The 22,200-nt window shown below is 54.4% G+C and overlaps 1 protein-coding gene and 1 long non-coding RNA gene across 7 annotated transcripts in view; both read right to left on the bottom strand.

The window, feature by feature from the left end:
• Positions 1-22,200, bottom strand: part of TXNRD2 (thioredoxin reductase 2) — a 67,773-nt gene that overhangs the window by 10,941 nt on the left and 34,632 nt on the right. For 5 of the 6 annotated variants that reach the window (XM_017856645.1, XM_017856644.1, XM_017856646.1 and 2 more), the window contains 3 exons: positions 13,319-13,338; positions 12,315-12,406; positions 9,357-9,531 (listed from right to left, as the gene is read on the bottom strand). In XM_017856645.1, coding sequence (XP_017712134.1) covers positions 9,357-9,531; positions 12,315-12,406; positions 13,319-13,338 — 287 coding nt within the window. The remainder of the gene's footprint in view (positions 1-9,356; positions 9,532-12,314; positions 12,407-13,318; positions 13,339-22,200) is intronic. The other variant, XM_017856649.1, reaches the window with a different exon arrangement.
• Positions 17,389-18,997, bottom strand: LOC108518372 (uncharacterized). The gene is made up of 3 exons (XR_001882353.1): positions 18,212-18,997; positions 18,024-18,065; positions 17,389-17,663 (listed from the first exon to the last, which is right to left on the bottom strand). It is a non-coding gene; the product is annotated as an uncharacterized LOC108518372 (long non-coding RNA).

Below are 22,200 nucleotides of genomic sequence, written 5' to 3'. Positions count from 1 at the left end.
GTGTGAGCAGCAGGATGCAGGCAGCTGTGCCCAGTCAGCTCCCCACCATTCCCCTCCTATGCCAGGATAAAGGCGCACCGCTCAGGCCATTTGGGGAAAGAAGGGCGCCTGCACCGGTGTCTTTCACCCCTGCATGTTGTGCTCTAAGCTTTCCCAGCTGTGCCTGCGGCCCATTGCAGGCCTCCCCATGGGGGGGCTCTTTGCTCCCTGCAGCTCTGTCCTCGCAGCCTTGGCTCTTCAGCACCCAGTGCAGTGTTTGCCAAGTGCTGCTGAATGTCCCCTCCTGGGGTAGGACATTGGGTGGCTCTCGAGTCTCTGCTTCCTAGATACCACCAGGATGGAGACCTGGGGCACCAGCTTGCCATGTGTCAGCTGAGTTCCTGGGGCAGATCCTCAGAAGAAGGGCAGCTGAGTGGGGGCTTCCGGGCGCAGGACAGTTCTTAGACTCTGTTCCTTCCTGGGGCAGGCGGCGCACAGCGCTCTCTGTCATGCTGTTTTAATTTGCACTTCTTTGATGACTAGTAAGATGAAGTAATTTTTGGCCACGTGTTTATGAACCATATTTCCTCTTTTGTAAATTGCCAGTTTCTGCCTTTTCTCATGCATTTATAGGCATCTTCACCATGTTCCTGCTTTGTAAGAGCTTATTACGTAATGGATACATACCACTCTGTCATATTTTCTGCAAACAACAAGGGCATTAAAATTCCAGGTACAGCTCTTCAGACTGCACTCATGAGCAGTCGTGGGCCACAGGATTCGTGGGCAGAGGAAGGCACCAGCTCTGTATTCCTTGTGCATGTGAAGCATGTGGGCTCATGGGCCTGCACGCTGTGGACTTAGCCAGGCAGCACAGCTACATCAAGGGCACCTTGAAGGACATCCCCCTGCTGAGATGGTCTCCAGGATCCACACCAGTTTCAGCAGCAGACAGAGCTGTCCATCACCACCAAGGGCCTCCACACAGGCCACTTTGTGTACTGCAGCAAGAGAGTTTGGCTGTTCGGTACATGGTTCTCTTTCTCGTAGTCGATCCACAGTCTGTACCTTATATCTATGTGCTTCTCTGGGAGGTAGAGTCTGGGGACCTGTTTTTTTTGTTGGTCTGTGTGTTTGATTATTTATGATTTTTGTGTATTGATTTTGCTGTTTTATTTTCGTGTTTGGGTTGGTTGGAGTGGGGTTTAGTTGTTTGTGTGTGGTTGGTGTGTTGTTTGTTTATTTGTTTGTTTTTGAGGAGTTTTTTGTGGGAGCGGGAGCGAGCGGCCGAGAGCGATCGTAGTGGTCCGCAGTTCATGCGCCCTACGTTTGGAGAACTTAGGTAACATGTCTTCACATGAAGCTGCCCTCCAAGGGGATCATCTCAGCCAAAAGCAGAGCTGTGGTCAGCATGGAAGCAGAGGGCCAAACGGACCCGCCATCGCTGAAGGCAGGCCATGCCACGTGCATATAAGGCAAAGAGGAGCTGCTGACCGTGGTGCAGAGATGGCAACAAGCCCAAGAACATCCCTTCAAGATGGAACCACTGGCATCGTGGCAAAACCTGCCACTGCAGAGATGCCTCTGCCGGTAGCAAAGTGGGTCTCGTTGCTGCCCACTGGGCTTGGTTCAGACTTGGGGCTGATGGGCCCAACAGAGTTTGTCCTTCTGCCAAAAAAAACAGTAATTCCAGGTACAAATGGACGTTCTCACTTCCTATGTATATGTGTGGCTGGCCCACAACACTGACACTCAGGAAGCACTGGGCTGAGCACCTCTGCAGCCTGGAGTTGCCTCCAGCCCCAGGCCCAGCAGTGCAGCACCCCTGACGCAGGACAGCCCATCTCCACACATGGCCCTGGGAGTGCTAGGAGCAGCCGGGCAGGACAGCCTTCCTCTGATCACAATGAGAGCCTCACCAGCTGCTGTCAATGGCCCGGGAGATGGAGGGCAGCCACCATGCTTGTCCAGCCAGCCTGGCCCCAAGGAGGGACCAGAGAAGGCTGAAGCCCAAAAACCACCCAGACAGTCACCATGGATCACTCCCACCTATTCTGATGGACACAGGGACAAGGGGACAGCCAGTCGCCTGCAGTATTACGCGCCGCTCTCATCTGTGATGGGAAGAACAGGCATGCCCTCTGATTTCACGCCCGCCTGGGACACATGTTCCCAACAGAGAAGAGCAAGGAGGCGGTGCCCTGGGTGAGAGGTAAGTGCCAGCGGGAGTACAGCAGGGTGAGTCAGTGGCTGTGATCCAGACAGAGGCAGCCGGGGCCAAGCACTGCGCCTGAGGACAAGGGTGTGGGAGTGGGAAGCTCCAGGGCCGGTGGGCAATGCGAGGCAGGCAGGGCTTCACACATAGGCCCTGTGGGCCACCTGGCAACTGTCTCACGAGGCATGTGGTCCCCAGAGCCAGCCACTCTCACAGGGCCTGGCCTGCCATCTGCCCCAACGAGGCACCTTGGAACCAGGCACAGAGGAGAGTATATATGCCTTTGGAAATGGAGTTAGATCCTTGAAGCTTATTTTTCTAAAATACTTATCTTCTTCTTCTTTTTTTTTTTCCAGAATTGCCCCTTCTCAATGAGCCCCAGGCCCCTACCCGCAGCTCTGAGCCCAGGAAGGGGATGCACCTGCCCTCCTGGCCTCGGGTCCCCTCGAGATGCCATGTTAGTTGAATAATCAGTGAGCCCTGGGGCTTCAATGGGACCTGACTGGCCACTCGCTGTGACTGCCAGCAGCCACCAGGGACCCCCAGACTGTCCCGAGGTGTCTTATACCCAGGGAGGCTCCTTGGGGGATGGGGGTGAGCTTCCCCACAGGCAGCATAAGGACCTTTCCTACTCGAGCTGCCTGCGTGCATTATGATGTGTAAGACCCCACAGTCAGCCTTGGAGTATGGCACAGCCTCCAGCTCAGGCCCAGAGGACCCCCAGGAAGGAGCGTGCTCTATGGTGAGTGGTCATTATTGCTTTAACAGTTATTATTAGACTGGGCGCAGTGGCTCATGCTTGTAATCCCAGCACCTTAGGAGGCCGAGGTGGGTGGATCATGACATCAGGGCTTCGATACCAGCCTGGCTAACACAGTGAAACCCCGTCTCTACTAAAAATACAAAAATTAGCTGGATGTGGTGGTGGTTGCCTGTAGTCCCAGCTACTTGGGAGGCTGAGGCAGGAGAATCGCTTGAACCCGGGAGGCAGAGGTTGCAGTGAGCCGAAATCACGCCCCAGGACTCCAGCCTGGGCAACAGAGCTAGACACTGTCTCAAAAACAAACAAATAAAAAACAATTATTATTATTATTATATTATTAATTATTTGAAAAGAGGTTTTACTCTGTTGCTCAGGCTGGTCTTGAACTCTTGGACTCAAATGATCCTTCCACCTTGGCATTCCAAAGTGTTGGGATTATAGGCATGAGCCACCTCACTCAGCCCTTTAACGATTATTAACATAATTGCAATTGTAACAGGTTGGCTGCCCTGGGACACCTGCAGACATTAGAGGGTACATGGTAATATGTATAAATGGTGCTGACCTATCTCTAGAAGACTTTTCACCATGTTGTTCTTTTTTTTTCTTAATTGTTTTCCACTCAGTTCTAACCATAAGTACTGAATATGACATGGTAACAAGACCCAGTTCGACATCCATGTATGCAGGTGCCGGCTGGCCTGTCAGATGGCTGTGGGCTCTGGACACAGGTGTAAACTGGCCCTCAAGCCAAGCATGGGGCACCAGGCTGTTGGGTAAGCACAGGGTGCTGCCTCCTGCTACTCTGGCCTGGCCTCTGTGAGATGTTAGCACCACCATGAGCTACGCCTGAGCCAACAGTGCTGTCTCAGGAGCAGCAGTGCATGCACAGGGCCACATGGTGTGGAGGGGAAGGCCGTAGCCACTGCTCATAGGAAGAGCTCCATGAATGTTCATCTTGGCTCCACTTCAAAAAATACCAAACTCACATGCAGACAGATTTGGGTCTCTCTTGATGTAATTAATTACAAACTAAATTTACACTAAAATAAAAAGGTGTTAGACTATCAAAGAGGGGTATCTGATCCGTATCACCTGCCCAGGAATGGCCACTCCACCCTGCGAGCGTGGAGGCGTGGGTGCCAGGGTCATGGCTGGGCCCATCCCCACCGGGAAGAGCATAGCCACAAATTTGGTTTCACGCAGCTGCAGCAAGGCACATCCCTGAGAGCAGTCCTGATGGGCCCACCGCAGCTCCCCCGCCCGGGCAACATCCACACCCACTGCGGCCCCTAAGCCCCGGCTGCACCCACACCAGCACGGAGGGCATCCAGGAGGAGCCATCCCTTCCCTCTCACCAGGCTCGGGATGCTCCCACCCATCCCCAGCCTAGGGGGCTTGGTTCTTGCTTTCTGCCCTTTCTTGCTGCCTGGCACTCAACAGAGGGACATTCCGCAGGGACTTGTGTAGCTGAGTCTGCAGTGTACGGGAGCCATCAGCCAAGCACAGCTGAGCAAAGACGGTTACCTGCCACATACATGCCAGCAAGCAGTGCCTGGGTGGAGAGAGGAGCCCCGGGCTGCAGCCCACCCTGGCAACAACTCCCCTCCTGGGCACCGCCAGCCCCCATCATCATCTCCTGGGCACCCCAGTCTCTCCACTGTGGTCCAGGCACACATGCCACATGGGCAGACTATACACAGGCAGCTTGTGGGGGTGGCCTCTGTGCGGTACCAGGAGGAAGCCGGGAAGCCAAGCTCCCACGCTCCATGTATGTTGTGTTTCAGGCTTTGATGCTGATTTACACACAGGTGGACATCTCTGAGTTATCTAAGAGAAAGCCCAAAGAGGAAATGGCTTCAGTGGCCAGGGTAAGATCCAGACGGATTCTTTCCCTGGGTCTCATCTCACCTGCCATACCACAAGGCCCCCGGGCAGACCCAGGGCCACCTTCCCTGGCACTCAGGCACAACAGCTGCCTGGCTGTGGGATCCTCAGGCTCAGCGAGTCCCCTCCTGTGTCTGCTGGCTCTTCTGACCATGGGCAGGACTCCCGTGGTGCAGGGAGGGATATGCCAGAGCCTTCAGCATCTTACCCTCAAGAGAGGGACAGAGAACCGTCCAGAGGGGCTGGGGACGCCAAAGGGGCACATGACGATCTCAACTTCCAGTTTCTCAGGGCTGTAGTCCAGAGGCAGTCTGTCCTTTCTTTAAAACCAAATCTAAGCTCAACGAGCACTTAGAAGCTTTTGCACTGGGAGGCATTTGCTCAGGACGCCCCAGCCCCACCCTGCTCCCCTAGACAGCCAGGGATTCAGGCCACAACTGGTTAACTGAGTGGGCGAATTCGAGCCCGCAGCGGTGCTGGCTGACTGTCTTCACTCAGCGCTGTAATCGGCACATCTGCAGACAGGAAATCCTCCTCCCTGAAGTTCCCAGTCTATTATCTGAGACACCTGGTGTGGGCGGGTGATTCAGAGACAAACAATGAGCGGGGCCCCCTGCACAGCAATTAACTGCTTTAACTGCTAATATGTTTAATCCACCACGTGGAGATCAAGGCTGCATCGAGGAAGGGGCTCCGGTCCTCCTCGGCTTCCAGACTGCAGGGCCCACTTCGCGATGCCAATGTCCATGGTCCTTGCCAGCTGCGGTCAGGCGCCAGGCACACAGGCAATGGGCAGGGCCAGCATTCAGCCCCACGTGGGAGCTCTGTGCAGCACCTGGGCTCCTTCTGTGTGTGTGTGCGCTGGGCATGGGGGCATCCCCGCTTCCTGTCAGAGCCCAGCTTGTGCAGACGTAGTGCACACCCGGGACAGGAAGCGGAGTCGGGGATGTTGGCACTGCCAGCTGTGCCGCCCCTAGGGCGCTTCATTTTAACCTCCCAGAGTGGATCATCCTTTATTGCAAGTAGAAATAAAGCTTGGTTAAAGGCTTATCGTACAAACCGGCAGAAAACGCTTGCAGTTGCTGACCTGGGAAGTGGCTCCTGAATGTTTACAAAACCTGGCTCTGAGCAGCAGCGAAGTCAGCACATGCCCAAGCGGCCCCCAGCAGGCGTGCAGAAGCCGCGCCGCCCTCGGGAAGCAGGGTCAGAGGCCAAGGACTGTGAAAAGCTTCCACCCCCAGCATCAATCACGCCAGGCAGACTGTCTGGGGGATGCTCATTTTGCAAATACAAAAAAATAAAACAGACTCCCAGCAAAGGAGGATGGGCGTGCAGGCCATGGCAGCTCTGCTGAGTAGGGAGGGGGCCTTGCTTGTTGCCTGCCAGGCTGACGCCCGGGCTTTCCAGGGACACAGCCCCTGGCCCATTGGTCTGCTACATCCCTGTGGGCTCAGTCGAGGGCTGCCCCTCAGCTCAATGGCAAGAGCTCCCTTATGCCGTGGGTGAACGGAGATGTCAGCAGACAGAGGAGGAGGGCTAGGGCGCGGTGGGAGGGAGAAACTCACCACCTCTCCTTTAGAGTGGAGTTTATTTGGGAATGATAGTAGGAGGATAAATTTTGAAAGAAAAATAAAGTGGAGTTTATGATGAGAACCATCAGTACACTTCAGAGTCCAAAATGTTACCTAATCCTTCAAAGTGTTTATCATAATAAATTTACTTAAAATCTACTTTTACAATGTGACTGAGAGCATTGCTCTTGCTGACTGGCCACCTCTGGGCAGAGAGCCCTGCATGCACTTGGGCGTCTCAGGTCCTTCCCAGCTGTCACCTCTGGCTGTGCCCACTGCACAAAAGTGAAGGCTCAGCCGCTTCAGGCTGGTTTCCTTTCTCGTTTCCCATTCCGAGTGACTGCTTCAGAAGTGCATCACCCTGTGACACAGCTTGTGCCTGCGGGAGCCCTCCCCCAGGGGACACTGACACCTGGCCAGCCCCATGTGAGCCCAGTGAGCTGATGGAGGTGGAGCCAGGGGATCTGAGAGGCACCCTGGCTCTGATGTTGGGCTTTTGCAGGGGACAACATACCAGGCTTAGCATGCAAAGGCCTCGGAGAACTAACAACACTGAGTAGGTTGCTTCTGCCTTCAACATGCAAGTTGACCGGGCAACTGGGAAAACTAGGAGCCTAAACTAGATGGCCAGGCACCGAGGCGGATAGGACATCTGAGCAGGCCCGCTGTGTGTGCCGCCACCCACCCTGACCAGGACCCGCAGCCCTCCTTGGGGTGGCCCATCTGCAATGGCCTCCACGCCTAGCTTTGTAGCAGGCCTGGGACAGGGCAGTGTCTGGGTGATCCCTGTTGGCTCCAGCTGCCCCTTGCCACTACCCTCGGACAGCCCCGGCCCAGGTCTGGGCACAGGTATCCCCTGGCTGTGTCCACACTCCCCATACCTGCTCAGCCTCTGCCCCATGCAAAACCGGACCCACACCTGACAGAGAGCAAGACTGTGAGACCAGACTGTGCCCAGCAAGTGGCAGCCAGCCCACACCTGGCCGGGAAATGCCCAGGCCTCTGCCCAGCACTGGAAGGGTGATGTCTTTGGAATCCTTCGAAATATGACTTCTGGAAAGTCCTGCAAGATGCCACTCCTGGCATGTGATGACTTGCCAGGCCCAAAGGGACCCACTGGGAAATACTGAAAGCCACGAGAAGGCTGGGCAGAACTTTAAAATGCCTGCATAATTTTTATGTGCTGAAAACAGGCAGCTTGTGCACACCCATGTTCACAGCAGCATGATCCACAACAGCCAAAAGACGGAAGCAACCTAGGTATCTACTGACAGATGATGGACACACATACAACTCAGCCTTACAGGAAGGAAATGCTGGCACGCGCTACACAAATGCTAACTCTAACAGATGCTACAACATGGACTCGCCCTGGAAAACACTGTGCTAAGAGAAATGAGCCAGTCACAAAAGGACAAACACTGCATGATTCTACTTACGTGAAATCCCTTGAGGAGTCAGATTCACGGAGTCAGACAGCGAAGGGTGAGTGCCAGGGGCCGCAGGGAGTGAGTGTTTAAGGGGGACAGAGCTCAGTTTGGAGATAATGGAAAAGTTCCAGAGATGGATGGTCATGCTGGTTGTACAATATGAATGTACTTAGCACCACTGAACTATATACTTTAAAATGCTTAAGATGATGAATTTGATGTTATGTGTATGTCACCACAAGTTTTAAAACTTTCAAATCTATCTCATTTTTATGTTAAAAACAACAAACTAGCTTGGCTGGGCATAGTAGCTCAAACCTGTAATCCCAGCACTTAGAAGGCTGAGATGGGAAGATTGATTGAGCCTGGGAGGTGCAGGCTGCAGTGAGCTATGATCACACCACTGCACTCCTCCTAGGCAATAGAGACAGACCCTGTTTCACACACAAAAAAGAAAAAAACCTAGCTGGAAAGCCTGAAGCAGCAAAACATTTAATATGCTAAAGAAAAACTACATACTGGCCAGGTGCGGTGGCTCACACCTGTAATCTCAGTACTTTGGGAGGCCAAGGCAGGCAGATCATGAGCTCAGGAGACCGAGACCATCCTGGCCTACACAGTGAAACCCCGTCTCTACTAAAAATACAAAAATTAGCCGGGCGTAGTGGTGAGTGCCTGTAGCCCCAGCTACTCAGGAGGCTGAGGCAGGAGAATCGCTTGAACACGGGAGGCGGAGGTTGCCACTGCACTCCAGCCTGGGCGACAGAACAAGACTCTGCTCAAAAACAAAACAAAACAAACCAAGACTTAAACCTGGAAGGTGACATGTAGGATTTATGTGCTGAAACCTTAATAAGCAATCGATCAAGGGCCAGGGAAGGTGAGGACGACTGCCTACTCGCTCCTTTTTTTTTTTTTGAGACAGCGTCTCGCTCTGTCGCCCAGGCTGGAGTGCAGTGGCACAATCTCGGCTCACTGCAAGCTCCGCCTCCTGGGTTCACACCATTCTCCTGCCTCAGCCTCCCGAGTAGCTGGGACTACAGGCGCCCGCCACCACGCCTGGCTAATTTTTTGTATTTTTAGTAGAGACAGGGTTTCACCGTGTTAGCCAGGATGGTCTCGATCTCCTGACCTTGTGATCCGCCCACCTCAGCCTCCCAAACTGCTGGGATTACAGGCTTGAGCCACCGTGCCCGGCCCTAGTCGCTCCTTGATGAGGACACCTGGCTGATGCCGTCTTGGTCTCTTCTCTGGTTTTTCTAGCATGTCCCACAGTGGTGGGGAGACATGCAGAGATGCGAGGTGCTGGGGATGGCAAGATGGGCACAGCCTAGTGTGGGTGCCGCCCCACAGGCCTTCATTGTTGCTCTCGAGGTGTACTGGGGAGCAGCCAACCCGCCTGGCAGCCAGCAGGCTGGGGGAGCCCTGAGAGGTGACAGGAAGTGGGGCAAAGATTCTCCATGCGCCTTGGGGAGACCAGAGACAGAGTGTGTGACTCGACGCACCCTTACCTATGGCCCACAGGACGGTGTCGAAGGTGCCTGTGTCCTCCTTGCCAGTGGTGCGGTCCTCCCAGGTGACCTGCAGGTGGCCATCAGGGAGCCTCCTGACTCGGGAGGGGGCACAGCCCCTCAGGAACTGGGTGCCATGAGATGCCATGTGCTCTATGACCATGGAGGACATTTGCTGCAAAACACAAGAAGACAGGCCATGAAGACCAGGTGGCCGTGGGAGAGAGGCCCTGGCCTGCCCTGCTCTCAAAGGCCTCAGTGAGGGGCTGAGAGGGGTCTGTGTGGAAGACGGAGTGGACACCCAGCCCCTGCTCTACGTTCTCTTGCTCTCTGTAGAGTGTCTGGCCCCTGTCCAGGCTCCAAGTCCTCAACCCTGGGCCCTATGGTCAGGACTCACTCAGTCTGTGGGCTCCTCTCTAGATGCTAATTAACTAAGTCTTCATCGGCCAGATACAGCCACACCTGTAATCCCAACCCTTTGGGAGGCTGAGGTGGGAGAATCCCTCAAGCTCAGGAGTTTGAGGCTGCAATGAACTGTGATCACGCCACTGCACCCCAGCCTGGGAGACAGAGTGAGACCCTATCTCTAAAAGAAAAAATAAACAAGGCTGGGTGCGATGGCTCACGCCTATAATCCCAGCACTTTGGGAGGCTGAGGCAGGTGGATCACAAGGTCAGGAGATCAAGACCATCCTGGCCAACCCAGTGAAACCCTGTCTTTACTAAAAAACACAAAAAATTAGCCGGGTGTGGTGGCAGGCACCTGTAGTCCCAGCTAACTGGGAGGCTGAGTTAGGAGAATGGCATGAACCTGGGAGGCGGAGATTGCAGTGAGCCGAGATTGCACCACTGCACTCCAGCCTGGGTGACAGAGTGAGACTCTGTCTCAAAAAAAAAAAAAAAGAAAAAAGAAAAAAAAGGAAAAATGAACAAACAAATCCTGGTACACCTACATATTTCTTTTCTTTTCTTTTTTTTTTTTTTTTTGAGACAGAGTCTCACTCTGTTGCCCAAGCTGGAGTGCATTGGTGCAATCTCGGCTCACTGCAAGCTCCGCCTCCTGGGTTCATGCCATTCTCCTGCCTCAGCCTCCCGAGTAGCTGGGACTACAGGTGCCTACCACCATGCCTGGCTAAGTTTTTTGTTTGTTTGTTTGTTTTTAGTAGAGATGGGGTTTCACCGTCTTAGACAGGATGGTCTCGATCTCTTGACCTTATGATCTGCCTGCCTGGGCCTCCCAAAGTGCTGGGATTACAGGCATGAGCCACTGCGCCCGGCCCATCTACATATTTCGTAAAAAAACAAAAACAAAAAACTTAGTCTTCACTAAAATCAATGGCAGAGAAGCATCCCTTCTCCCAGGAGATGTGCCCTGGTCCAACCAGATGGCCCCTGCTCCCAGCCCCCGCCTCCACATGTGGCCAACCTGCCCCTCTGCCATCCAGGAGCCAGGAGGGTAGGCAGGAGACTCTGTTCCCACCTAGAAATGTAGGCACAGTAGGCTTAGGTCCAGATCGGGGACAGAGAGAGTCCTGCTTCTCCCTCCCGGCTCAGGAGGCCTGTGCGCCCCCAGTCCAGCTACAGATGGGGGCCCTGTTCTCAGGACAATGGGCCCTTGCATGGACCAGCAGTGAAGTTGGCCATGGCTTCTAGTTTCAAGAGGAGATAAACAGTCACTGCTAACATCCTCTGACACCTGTGCGGGTGCGCCAGCTGGCTCTAGATGGCGTGTGTAGGAGTCCGGCCCACCGGGCAGGGCAGGCTGTGCTGCAGGGGGGCTGCCACACAGGCTGTTCATCGCTCCTGCACCCTCCAGAGGCCTGGCGGGCACGGCCAGCCCAGGCTCTGAGGGGAACCATGGGGCCTGTCCAGGACACAGGGTCCATCACCCCTCAGCCTGGCTGCCTAGACTGTGCATCCTCCTTGCCTGGGCACGGCCCCCATTCTGCAGACCCCTTTCCTCCTCTGTCCACTGCCAGCTCACCCTCCCCACATCTCAAGGCTCCGAGGCCTTCCTAGACACTGTGTCCCAACCACAGGGCTCCGTGGGTTTGCACTGAGGGACATGACGGAAGTGTGCCACAGCTTTAGGATGGAGCAACACATGGCCACACAAGTGGAGGGACATGTCTCTGAGTCGGCCTGGGGGTGGCACTGGGAGTCTGGAGATGACAGGCCTGGCTCCTCCCACCTCAGGTGCCCTCCTCAGGCTCTGTGAGCTGAGGGTTGGCCGAGGACCCATAGCAGGGCCCGCAGATCTGCACAGCTCACCCTGCATGGGGCCTCCTTCGTGGCAGTCATGTAGTGTTTGATGTCTCCACAATGACAACTCCAGACTTCTATTTTAACAGGAGACTTTCCCTTGTAGAGTTTTTAGCTAAAAAAAGAAAATCTCTATTGCTCCACTCTAGGAGTTCATCCTGCTGGCCACATGAGTGTGTGCACCCCAGACACAGATGAAGGCCGCTGTACACAGCACACCTGTCCAGACGCCAAGACCCCACAGGCTGTCTTGGGGCCAGCACTGCCCTGTGTCCCTCAGCCCAGCTCACACATTACAGCTATTTCACCCTCACTCCCTCAGAGAGGACAGGCAAGGGGAGAGCTGGGAGTCAGGGATCTCTGAGGTGGGGCTAACACTTCTGCAGCACACACCAGCCTCTAACTGATGGAGGGTGACCCTATCTGCCGGCACAAGGCTGGACAGAGCCTCCCTTCACTGTGCCTGCGCTTGGCTGGAGGCCTCTGTGCAGCTGTGTGCCCCACTGCCACCCTCCTCCCTTGCTCTGGTTGCGTGTTTGCATATTTCCTGGACAATCTCCTCATCCCATTCAAGGGTTATCTCTAAAGATTCAGGCATCACTCATGGCCCATGACTGCACTGCACCTGCCTGGGAGGGGCTATGGGAGGAAGGGCCGCAGAGCCACAGGGGTGGGAGCTGGGGCCTCCGGCACTACCTGGTCGAAGCCGCGGAGGGGGATGCTGCGTATCATGACAGTGGCGTCCAGCCCGATCCCGGTGAGGAAGCCAGCACACTCCAGGGCCACGTCTGTCAGGTGCTGGCTAAGGAGCACTGGAGATTCTAACTTTGGAAGCGATGAGACAACACCCCGGGGCCCTGTGCCGCAGCCCACGCCCCACCCATCCACGGCTGGCCCCGCAGGAGGCTCCCAACTCAAGACCCCCACCTCCACATCTCAAGTGCGCAGGCTAGGGTTAGCAAGGAGCCCCCAAGCAGCACCCATGGACTAGGCTGGCCTCTGGCCTCTGCTCCCATGGGCTGTCGGTCCCAGCTCTGGGGCAAGGCCTGCATCCTGGTGGATCCCAGTTGGGATGGAGAGAAGTGGCCAGTTCAGGGAGGACCTCAGCCATGGAAGATACCAGGTGGCTGCTTTCTTCCACCTGTGCTCTTAGCCAGCGGCTTGGGGCTTTTCTTTTTTTTTTTTTCCTGTTGCCTAGGCTGGAGTGCAGTGGCATGGTCTCGACTCACTGCAACCTCCACCTCCCAGGTTCAAGCAGTTCCCCTGCCTCAGCTTCCCAAGTAGCTGGGACTATAGGTGTGAGCCACCGTGCCAGGCCAGGGGCTTTCATTTCCCTCAGATGTCCCCTTGACCCCAGGCCCTCCTGCAGCTCCTCTCCTGACCCTCCCTGTCTAACTGTTCCTTCTGAAGGAATGGGTACAGGCTGGGCTGCTCTCGAGGGAGAACAGCCCACCTGCCTCATAGCCATGTCCAGCTGTCCCAGCTGTCTCAGTACCCAGCTCAGGAAGAGCCTCCAGGAATCCCTGGCCAGAGGTCAGCCTCAAACTGTCCCCAGGCACAGGTCCTCCATGCCGAGAGGCCCAGTAAGTGCCTGATCTGAGGCAGCAAAGAGCCTGCCGGAAGGGCGGATGGCAAGGAGGGACTCAGGGGAAGGAGTGTCCAGTTCCCAGGACAGCCACCTGCATGCTAGCAAAGGATACAGCTGGCCCCGACCACCAACCTGTTACAGAAACAGACACAGAGAGAGAGCACGTGTAAAGCTGAGGCCCTTATTGACCAAGTGCGGTCAGAGAAGAACCCTGCAGCCTTCGTCCAGGCCCTCGGTCAGCTCGTGAGCTCCAAGGCTACTGTTTAAACAGCTTGCCCAGGGTGCAAAGCCCACTTTCCAAGTCTACACTGTCAAGCATGTTGTGAATCAGCAAATCACCTGGTGGTGAAGGGCGTGCGTGTCAGTGACAAGTGGTACCTGTCCCCTGGAAGGTACCTGGAGGCATGGAGAAACTTCTACCAGAGCAGCGCACGGCTTTCCTTCTTTCCCCTGGGGCCTCCTGGGCTAGGGTGGAAGCCCGGAGATGCTGAGCAGGACAGGGAGGCTACCAGACCGCAAGGGAAGACATCATCTGAGCAGGACACTCTCAAGATCACGGAAGGCCAGGTCAGAGGCACATCCAGCCCTATCACAGCTAGGTGCAGGGCCAGGAGGGCCAGCTCCCCAGAGAGGGGACTGAAGGATCCCAGGGACAGGGGAGGCAGCACAGGATGCTGTGACCAGCAGTCATTGGAAATATTCGCTCTTGTAGTGAAAACACCCTATTGTTCAACTCCACACTCCACATGTGTTTTGCATACACACGTACTCACACACACTTGTATGTGCACACATGCCACACACCTGCATGCACACATGTGCATGCACATACTCTTACATGGGCACACACAAATGTACACACACACACTCACATGGGTACACACATTCATTCACATATACATATGCACACACTCATGTAGACACATGCATGCACACCCATGCACACGGGCACAGACACCTAATTCGGGAAGCGCTGCCCCAGTGGCAAGCTGCACACGGTTGGGTCCACATCTCCCACATTACCCTTCAGTCTTTGAACAAGAGGAGGTGATGTAAGGACGGATAAGTCCAACGTCAGTGCTAATCCCAGCAGGTACTAATGATATAATCCCATTTCAAAACATGGTGTATCCCTTGGAATCGTTCTGCAGGTGCCCTGCGGGAAGCATCTGGCTTGCAGCCTCCTCACAGTGGCTGGGGACAGAACCGCGCCACTGTCAGGATTAGGGTGAGCAGACAGAGCTCTGAGCACAAGGTGGTTACATGCCACACTCGGCATGTGAGGACAGTGAAGGGGGACCCTGAGACCCCCAGCCAAGCGGACTGCAGATATGCATTCCCGGCCCCACTCAGGGCCAGCAACACTTGGGAAACAGGCACCATGGTATGCATGCACTTCCACACGCGCACACACACGTAGGCACCACATACACATCTCGACACAGAGGTGCACTTCCAAAATGACAAAACCAAACTATTTTTGGACTTGCTATACACAGTGAAAGGTACAAACTTTTGTTTAAGGTATGAAGTTATGGCCAGGCGCGGTGGCTCACGCCTGTAATCCCAGCACTTTGGGAGGCCAAGGCGGGCAGATCACAGGGTCAGGAGATCGAGACCATCCTGGCTAACACAGTGAAACCTTGTCTCTACTAAAAATACAAAAAATTAGCCGAGCGTGGTGGAGGGCACCTGTGGTCCCAGCTACTCAGGAGGCTGAGGCAGGAGAATGGCATGAACCCGGGAGGTGGAGCTTGTAGTGAGCCGAGACTGCGCCACTGCACTTCAGCCTAGGCGACAGAGCAGAGCCTCCGTCTCAAAAAAAAGAAAGAAAAAAGATATGAAGTTATGAGTTACTGCAAATATAAACAGAACTCTGCTGCTTTGCATATCGTGCCCTAAACGCAAGGGTGTAACTGGGCGAGAGCCCATCATGCAGTGCCCCTTGCCCCCTGCTCCCAGAGGTGGCTGTGCATGGGCTAGACGCTTCCTGCTGGGCTGTGCACGCACCAGGGGAGTGAGGCCAATGCATCGCCTCTGTGGGCAAGTGGGCCCTGCGCATCAGGGCCTTCCTGGCCCTGAAGGCCAACCCTTTTCCAGCAATGGGCCCTGCAGCCGCAGGACAGGGGCCAAGCTGTTCTCCGGGCCTCCTACCTCATTGCTAAGGATACAGCAACACACCCTCCTGATTTCGCCACAAATGTTTGCTGTCTCTGCCACCAATGTGTACATCCCCACCTCCTAGATGATGCTGACCCACCAGGACTGGATTGGGGTGGGGGCAAGTGACTCTCTAGGCCCTCCCTCGGAGAACCCCCAATGCCCAGGCCTCCTGTCCTGGCACCCACAGGGCACAGAAGAAGCTCCTGCCTCAAGGGCCACCTTCAAAATCACAGGTGCCCCCATCCCTCAGTTGCCAGCTCTGAATCAGCAACCGAGGGCACAGCTAGGAGGAGGTGGGCACAGTGGGCACATTCCCGAGTGGGCATCCTCGACCCTATGTGTTCGGCTGAAATCTCTCAACAGAAGCTCACGTCTCACTCACGTGGAGGGTCATTTTGGGCCTCTTCTTCTTGTCATGAGCAAGAATTATTGACAGCACTGGTTTTCACTGTATCCCTCCCCATATTGATCAAATTATGTGAATGTTTACCCTTTGAAGAATGCAGGATATGAGAACTCAAACAGAGAACTCCGTTCAGACCAGCTAAAGTAAGAAAATGCCCGAGCAAAATGAGACAGACACCAAAGCCTCCAGATCACAGGGACAGAGACTACCCAAAGACAGGGACCTGCAGACACCTTCTTCAGGCCACTCATGGCCCAGCAGGGGTGGGGACAGACAGGAACATGGTGCAGTGACCAACTCACGCCATGGCTGGCCACAGGAAGTCAGAGGTGCTGGCCATAGAAGTCAGGGGACCAGCTCACAGGACCTGCGGGTAGGGGGCTGGAACCACTCAACTTACCACTACATTAAAAGACCCAGAGGTTGGGTGTGGTGGGTCATGTGTGCAATCGTAGCACTTTGGAGGCCAAGATGGACAGACTGCTTGAGCCCAGGAGTTCAAGACCAGCCTGGGCAATATAGCTTGTCCCCATCTATACAAACTAAAAAAATTACTGGGACATGGTTGTATGCACCTGTAGTCCTGGCTACTCGGGAGGCTGAGGAAGGAGGATTGCGTGAGCCTAGGAGTTTGAGGCTGCAGTAAGCTGCACTCCAGCCTGGGAAACAGAGTGAGACCCTGTCTCTAAAACAAACAAAACAAAACAAACAAAAAATCCATTTTCCACGTGATCCCAGCAGCTCCACTCTCTGTGCTTTTTGGTGTGCAAACATTTTCCAAAGAGGCATAGTAACTACTGCAGGATTAGCCTAATCACAGGGCAGCTTTCTTGTTCAAAACTGGAGTGGGGGGAGGAAGCAGAAACAAAAGCATTAATTCAGGCCCACGAAGCCCCGGCTTAAAGAGCAATCCATCTGCCTCTTGAGCTTGAAGGCCTGCTCTCCAGAGGGAAGGCTCACACAAAGTGAGAGTCTCATGGGAGGCACCTGGCCCCTTGGAGGTCCTGCCAGCCCAGGAAATACCAGATGGGCTGCCAAGCTGCGGACGCCCCAGGGAGGCAGCACAGGGCTGGGGGTACTACGAAGTCCTCCTTCCCTGGCTTGCCTGGGACCCCGCCAGCCCCACCCAACCCCTCAGGGGCAGATGCTGGGCCGGAGCCTCTGTGTGCTGGCCTTGTAACAAATGCCACCAAAAGCCCTACCTTGTCATGTCTTAGCCACAGGGATGCACACAGCAGAGGTGGCAGGGGCTTTGCAGTCTGGTAACAAGCCCCAGGAGGACAGCTGGTCTCCCTATTGCTGAACACAAGGACATCCCGTCACACCAGCGGAATGTGCCACTTAAATTAAATTTTCTCCCAAATGGCCGTGGTTCTTCCCAAGATAAAATTTATCTTCTTCCCTCTTGAGCTTAGGAAGAGAGAAAAATGATCGCAGTACCTGGCTGGCTTCCGGACTTCCTAAGGGTCAAATGAAAGCTCTTTCCATGACACACTGACAGGCAGCCTTAAACCAGCCCAAGTTATAAAAACACTCTGGCTCTCAGAGCCCCAGGAGTGCGAGGACAGACAGCAGCAGGCTGGTGGAGCAGCCTCAGAGGGTGGACAGGCCTAGCTGGCTGCAGCCCCTCCCCTGGGGGCCAGTGTGTGGGCTGGGAAGCCCCTGAGCCAGCCTGGCAGCTGCAGGAGAGGCTGGCCCCATGCTCCGTAAACCCCCATGGGGACCTGGGCAGGGGCTACAGAGTCAGAAGCAGGAATAGGCAGCCCCTGGTTGTTTCCGGGAAGCAGTACCTTCGTTATCGGACCTGAGAGGAGGCTGTGGTCTCATTCACGCCCTCTGCCCCATCCCAGTGTTGCCAGCTCGGAGCCCTGCTTCGCGGAAAGCGGACCTACAGACACAGCAAGAGGGAGGACTAGAATAGAGTGACCACAATCCCTATATTGGGGTTAGGGCACCTGAGCTCCAAAGCCTAGCACTGAGGGAGAAGACGAAGCCCAAGGCCATGGGCGTGCAAGAGACAGAGACAAAGCACACTGTCGGGGCCCAAGTCCCTGCTGGGTGCAGAGGCTTCCAGGTGGAGGCAGCCCTCCAAGTCAGGGAGTGGCAGGAAGATTGTACGGCTATGGGACTGGAGCTGGAGCTCAGGTCCTTGGCCCTGCTCGGTTGCCAGGCCCCTCTGGGCCTCGGGCTCCTCTTGGCTGCACTTGGATCCCAACCCCCAGTGCCTGCTTCTGTAAAGTGGGCTCACCGTCCTTGCCTTCCACATTCCTCCACCTGCCGGGGGCTTGCTCTGTGGAATGCAAGGTTTGGTTTGCAAGGTTGCACGCCCCCTCTGAGCCTTGTCATTTGGGGTCACGTGCCCCTCCGCACCCCTGCCTCCCTGCAGTGGCCACTGTTCCCAAAGGGGCTCCACTGCCTGCCCAGGGGTCGCTGTACCTCCCCAGAACCCTCCTCTCTTCTTCAACGTGTCTTGCAGTTCCAGAGAAGGAAACACACGAGACCAGCAGAAAAGGCAAACAGGCTAGGCACAAGGCAGGCGTCTGCATGGCACAGAAAGAGCATGAACCGACCTGGAGTCCTTCCCAGGGTCCCCACCAAGACTGAGAGGACAGCCCCTTGCGCTGGGGCATGGCTCTGGGAGTGGGGCAGCCAGAATGTCCCCCGACCCACCCCAGTGCACTCAAAGACCCTGCTCACCCACCCACAAGCTCACATTGCTTTTTCAGGAGTTTTCTGCATGTATTCCTCACCCTCCTGGATTACAAACCAGGTGCTCAGCCCACTCTGCCCAACAGGTATGGCCCCATTTTGCCAGCATATGGCTGTTTAGTGAAGGGCGCTGTTTAATTCTGTCTCCCCTTGACTGAGTTTGGACACGATCCCTCTACCTCTGCCATCTGTCCAGCCCTGGGCTCCCCAAGACCTGGATGCAAACAAAGGAGGAAGGGGGCTCCCAACTTGGGGCCCGAGGTACAATGTGATGCCTGGGTGGCCTCTCTGGGGCAAAAGTGGCATGGTACAACCTTGCAGGCTGGGTCCCAGACCCCACTGTGGGCACCACTCGCCAGATCTGGAGCTCCCAGCAGTGGGCCCCACGCAGACGTGCGCTGAAAGGAGTTCCTGGCGGCAGCCTGGGCCTGTAGTGGAGATGGACGAAGGAGGCCTTGTGCACACTGCAGAGCCCACCGAGGGCCTAGGGCCGGGGGCCAAGGCACCTCCTTGGTGGAGAAGCCAACCAGGGGACACAGTGCCCAATGCAGGAGGGGCACTGGGATGCCAGGCACTCTGAGTTGCCCACCTGGCCTCCTGGACAGGACCAGGTAGAAATGTCCCACCCGACTATGGGAGGCACTCAGGGGCCAGGGGAGCAGCCCTGGGGTCCATATTAATTTCAGCTCCATTTTAAAGGCGAGTTAAAATAAACATGGGGAATATTTATAAGGCAAATAAATCTGGCAGAAACAGCCCCTCCAAGTGTGAGTGGAGGCCTCCCCTCAGCCCCAGCCCAAGCTGATAAAATACAGAAATGCTACTGTAGACCCTCCGGGCTTATTTTGACTGCGGCAGAGGAATGTAACATGTAAACACTGACTCCCATATTACACTGTTACAACTTGCATTAACAGCGCCGGACAAAAGCCGCATTTTCACAGAAGCATCGTACAGGGATATATCTCCAGCTTAATTTTTAAAAAAACCATTTCCTCACATAAATCATGCTCAGAATGAAACGGGTGACTGATACATTGCAAACACTTTTTTCTTAAACAATAACATACCTAGATTCCTTCTAAACGAAAGAGCTTTAAAAAAAATCTTCTAAATGTTTTTTTTCTGAAGAAAATAAACACTGCAGTTTCTTTCCCAAACAAAATATCTGGGGCCGCGTCTTCCCGGCCGAGCTGGCTGCTCCCAGCACAGGGTTGCAGAGGAGCGCTCCCCAAGCCCCAGCCACCTTGCTAGGGAGGCTGCAGGGCCAGGGCACCCAGAGTACCGGGCCCCCTCCCCAGCCCCAAGGGGCAGCCTCTGAGGGGGCCAGGCGTGACCAGGGTGGCAAAAGTGCTGGGCTGCAGTGACCGGCCCCGAAGACTCCAGTACATAGAGGGGCCTGGCAGACACCTTGGGGCTGCCAGACGTCCAAGGCCATTTCCCTGCAGGTCCAGCAGGCAAAGCATCCTGCAGGGGCTGGAGGTGCATCCAGACTCCACCCAGAGAAGCCAACACGAAAGACAACCAGAGCCACGGGCAGGACTCAGGACGCCGAGTGAGAACAGTGCCTCGAGATGGGCACCGGGGCCCGGGCAGCCCGTCTGCACCACACAGGCAGGACTCAGGACGCCGAGTGAGAACAGCGCCTCGAGATGGGCACCGGGGCCCGGGCAGCCCGTCTCCACCACACTGCGGAAGAAGAGCAGCCAGCCCAAGGAAGTAAAGAAAATCCGACTTGTGGATGCCCATAAGGAAAATACAGGGCTTTAAAAAAAAAAAAAAATCTTGGGGATGGGGCAGGCCTTTCTGAACATGCAATAAATCAAAAAGCCATTAAGTGTAAAAGATTTAAGTTACATTTAAAAAAAGTTAAACCATTTGTACATCACACAAGTTAAAAGACACTAGAAGCTGAGAAAATCTGCACCACAAGCGACAGAGGATCACATCCCTAATACGCAAACCAGCTGGAGGGTAAGAAGAGATAAGAGAAGAGAAAAGCCAGACGGGAAAGTGGGCAAGGACCATGCTGGCGATTATGAGGCTGTGAAACAAGGCTTTTCATGTAAATATGTGAAAAGACCACCGATCACAGCAAATGCAAACAGAGGCAGATCATGTGTAACCCAGCAGATAGTCAAAGATCAAACAACAGTCTGGGCACGGTAGCTCACGCCTGTAATCCCAGCACTTTGAGAGGCCAGGGTGATCACTTGAGCCCAGGAGTTCAAGACTAGCCTGGGCCACATAGCAAGTCCTTGCTCTAAAAAAAAAAATCATTAGCTGGGCGTGGTGGCAGGCACCTGCAATCCCAGTTACTCAGGAGGCTGAGGCAGGTGAATTGCTTGAATCCAGGAGTTCGAGGCTGCAGCGAGCCATGATTTCACCACTGCACTCCAGCCTGGGCAACAGAGCAAGACCCTGTCTCAAAGATAAAAAAAAAAAAAAAAAAAAAACAAAGCAGATAACCCAGAAATTATGGCATAACAGGAAAAAGTGATCAGTGTGACAACAGAAAAACTTAAAATTTCTGCAGGAAATAATATCACCAAGTCCAAAGACAAAACACGATCAGGGGTCCAATGGAAGGCAGCAGGCAGTCAATGGAAACCAGCGCAAGCTTGGCACAGTCTCAGGAGAGTGTGGGTGCACCGTGGGCAGCAGTGGCCGCTGGCCAGGCCAGGGGTATGGGAGAAGAGGCTCCTTTCTGTTTTGTGTCTTATCAAAAAGCTGATGCCTCAGTTATCAAGGACGGGAAGCGGGAAATGCACACACGAAACCAGCCCGTCAGCACAAAGTGTTAAGATGGAAGGGCAGCTCCCCTTGTACTGAGCTTTTCTACTTCCAGGAAAGATGTAAAGTATATAAGACCACCTCACAGCCACTAGGATGGCCACTGTCAAAAAAACAGAAAACATCAAGTCCAACAGAGCTTAAAGGAAAAAATAAAAATTAAAGAAAGAAAGAAAAACAGAAAACAACATGCACTGGCGAGGATGTGGGGACCCGGGAGCCTCCCGTACCGCTGCTGAGAATGTAAGATGGTATGGGCGCTGTGGGAAACAGGATGGAGGTTGCTCAAGACCATATGATCCAGTAATCCCACTTCTGGGTTTGCACCCAAAAGAACTGAAAGGTCTCCAGGAGGTATCTGCACGTCTGTGTTCACTACTCACAGCACTATTCACAACAGCCAAGAAGCAGAGGCAACTTGGGTGTCCACTGACAGATGAATGGATAGACAGAAGGTGGCATGCCTGTGCAATGGAATATTACTCAGCCTTAAAAAGAAGGAAATTCAGATACAATATGGATGAAAAGAGTTCCAGATATGGATAGTGGTGATGGTTTCACAACATTATTAACATATTTAATACCATTGAACTGTATACTTAAACATGGTTACAGTGGGGCGGGCGTGGTGGCTCACGCCTGTAATCCCAGCACTTTGGAAGGCCAAGGCAGGTGGATCACCTGAGATCAGGAGTTTGAGAGCAGCCTGGCCAACAAGGTGAAACCCTGTCTCTACTAAAAATACAAAAAAATTAGCCAGGTGTGGAGGCAGACGCCTGTAGACCCTGCTACTCAGAGGGCTGAGACAGGAGAATCGCTTGAACCCGGGAGGCGGAGGTTGCAGTGAGCCGAGATTACGCCACTGCACTCCAGTCTGGGCAACAAAGTGATACTCTGTTTCAAAAAAAAAAAAAAAAAAAAAA

This window comes from Rhinopithecus bieti, unplaced genomic scaffold (genome assembly GCF_001698545.2).
Source record: "Rhinopithecus bieti isolate Rb0 unplaced genomic scaffold, ASM169854v2 scaffold_44745, whole genome shotgun sequence".
Classification (NCBI taxonomy): domain Eukaryota; kingdom Metazoa; phylum Chordata; class Mammalia; order Primates; family Cercopithecidae; genus Rhinopithecus; species Rhinopithecus bieti.
Note: the sequence above shows the minus strand (reverse complement) of the source record. Positions and strands in the feature narration are given on the sequence as shown.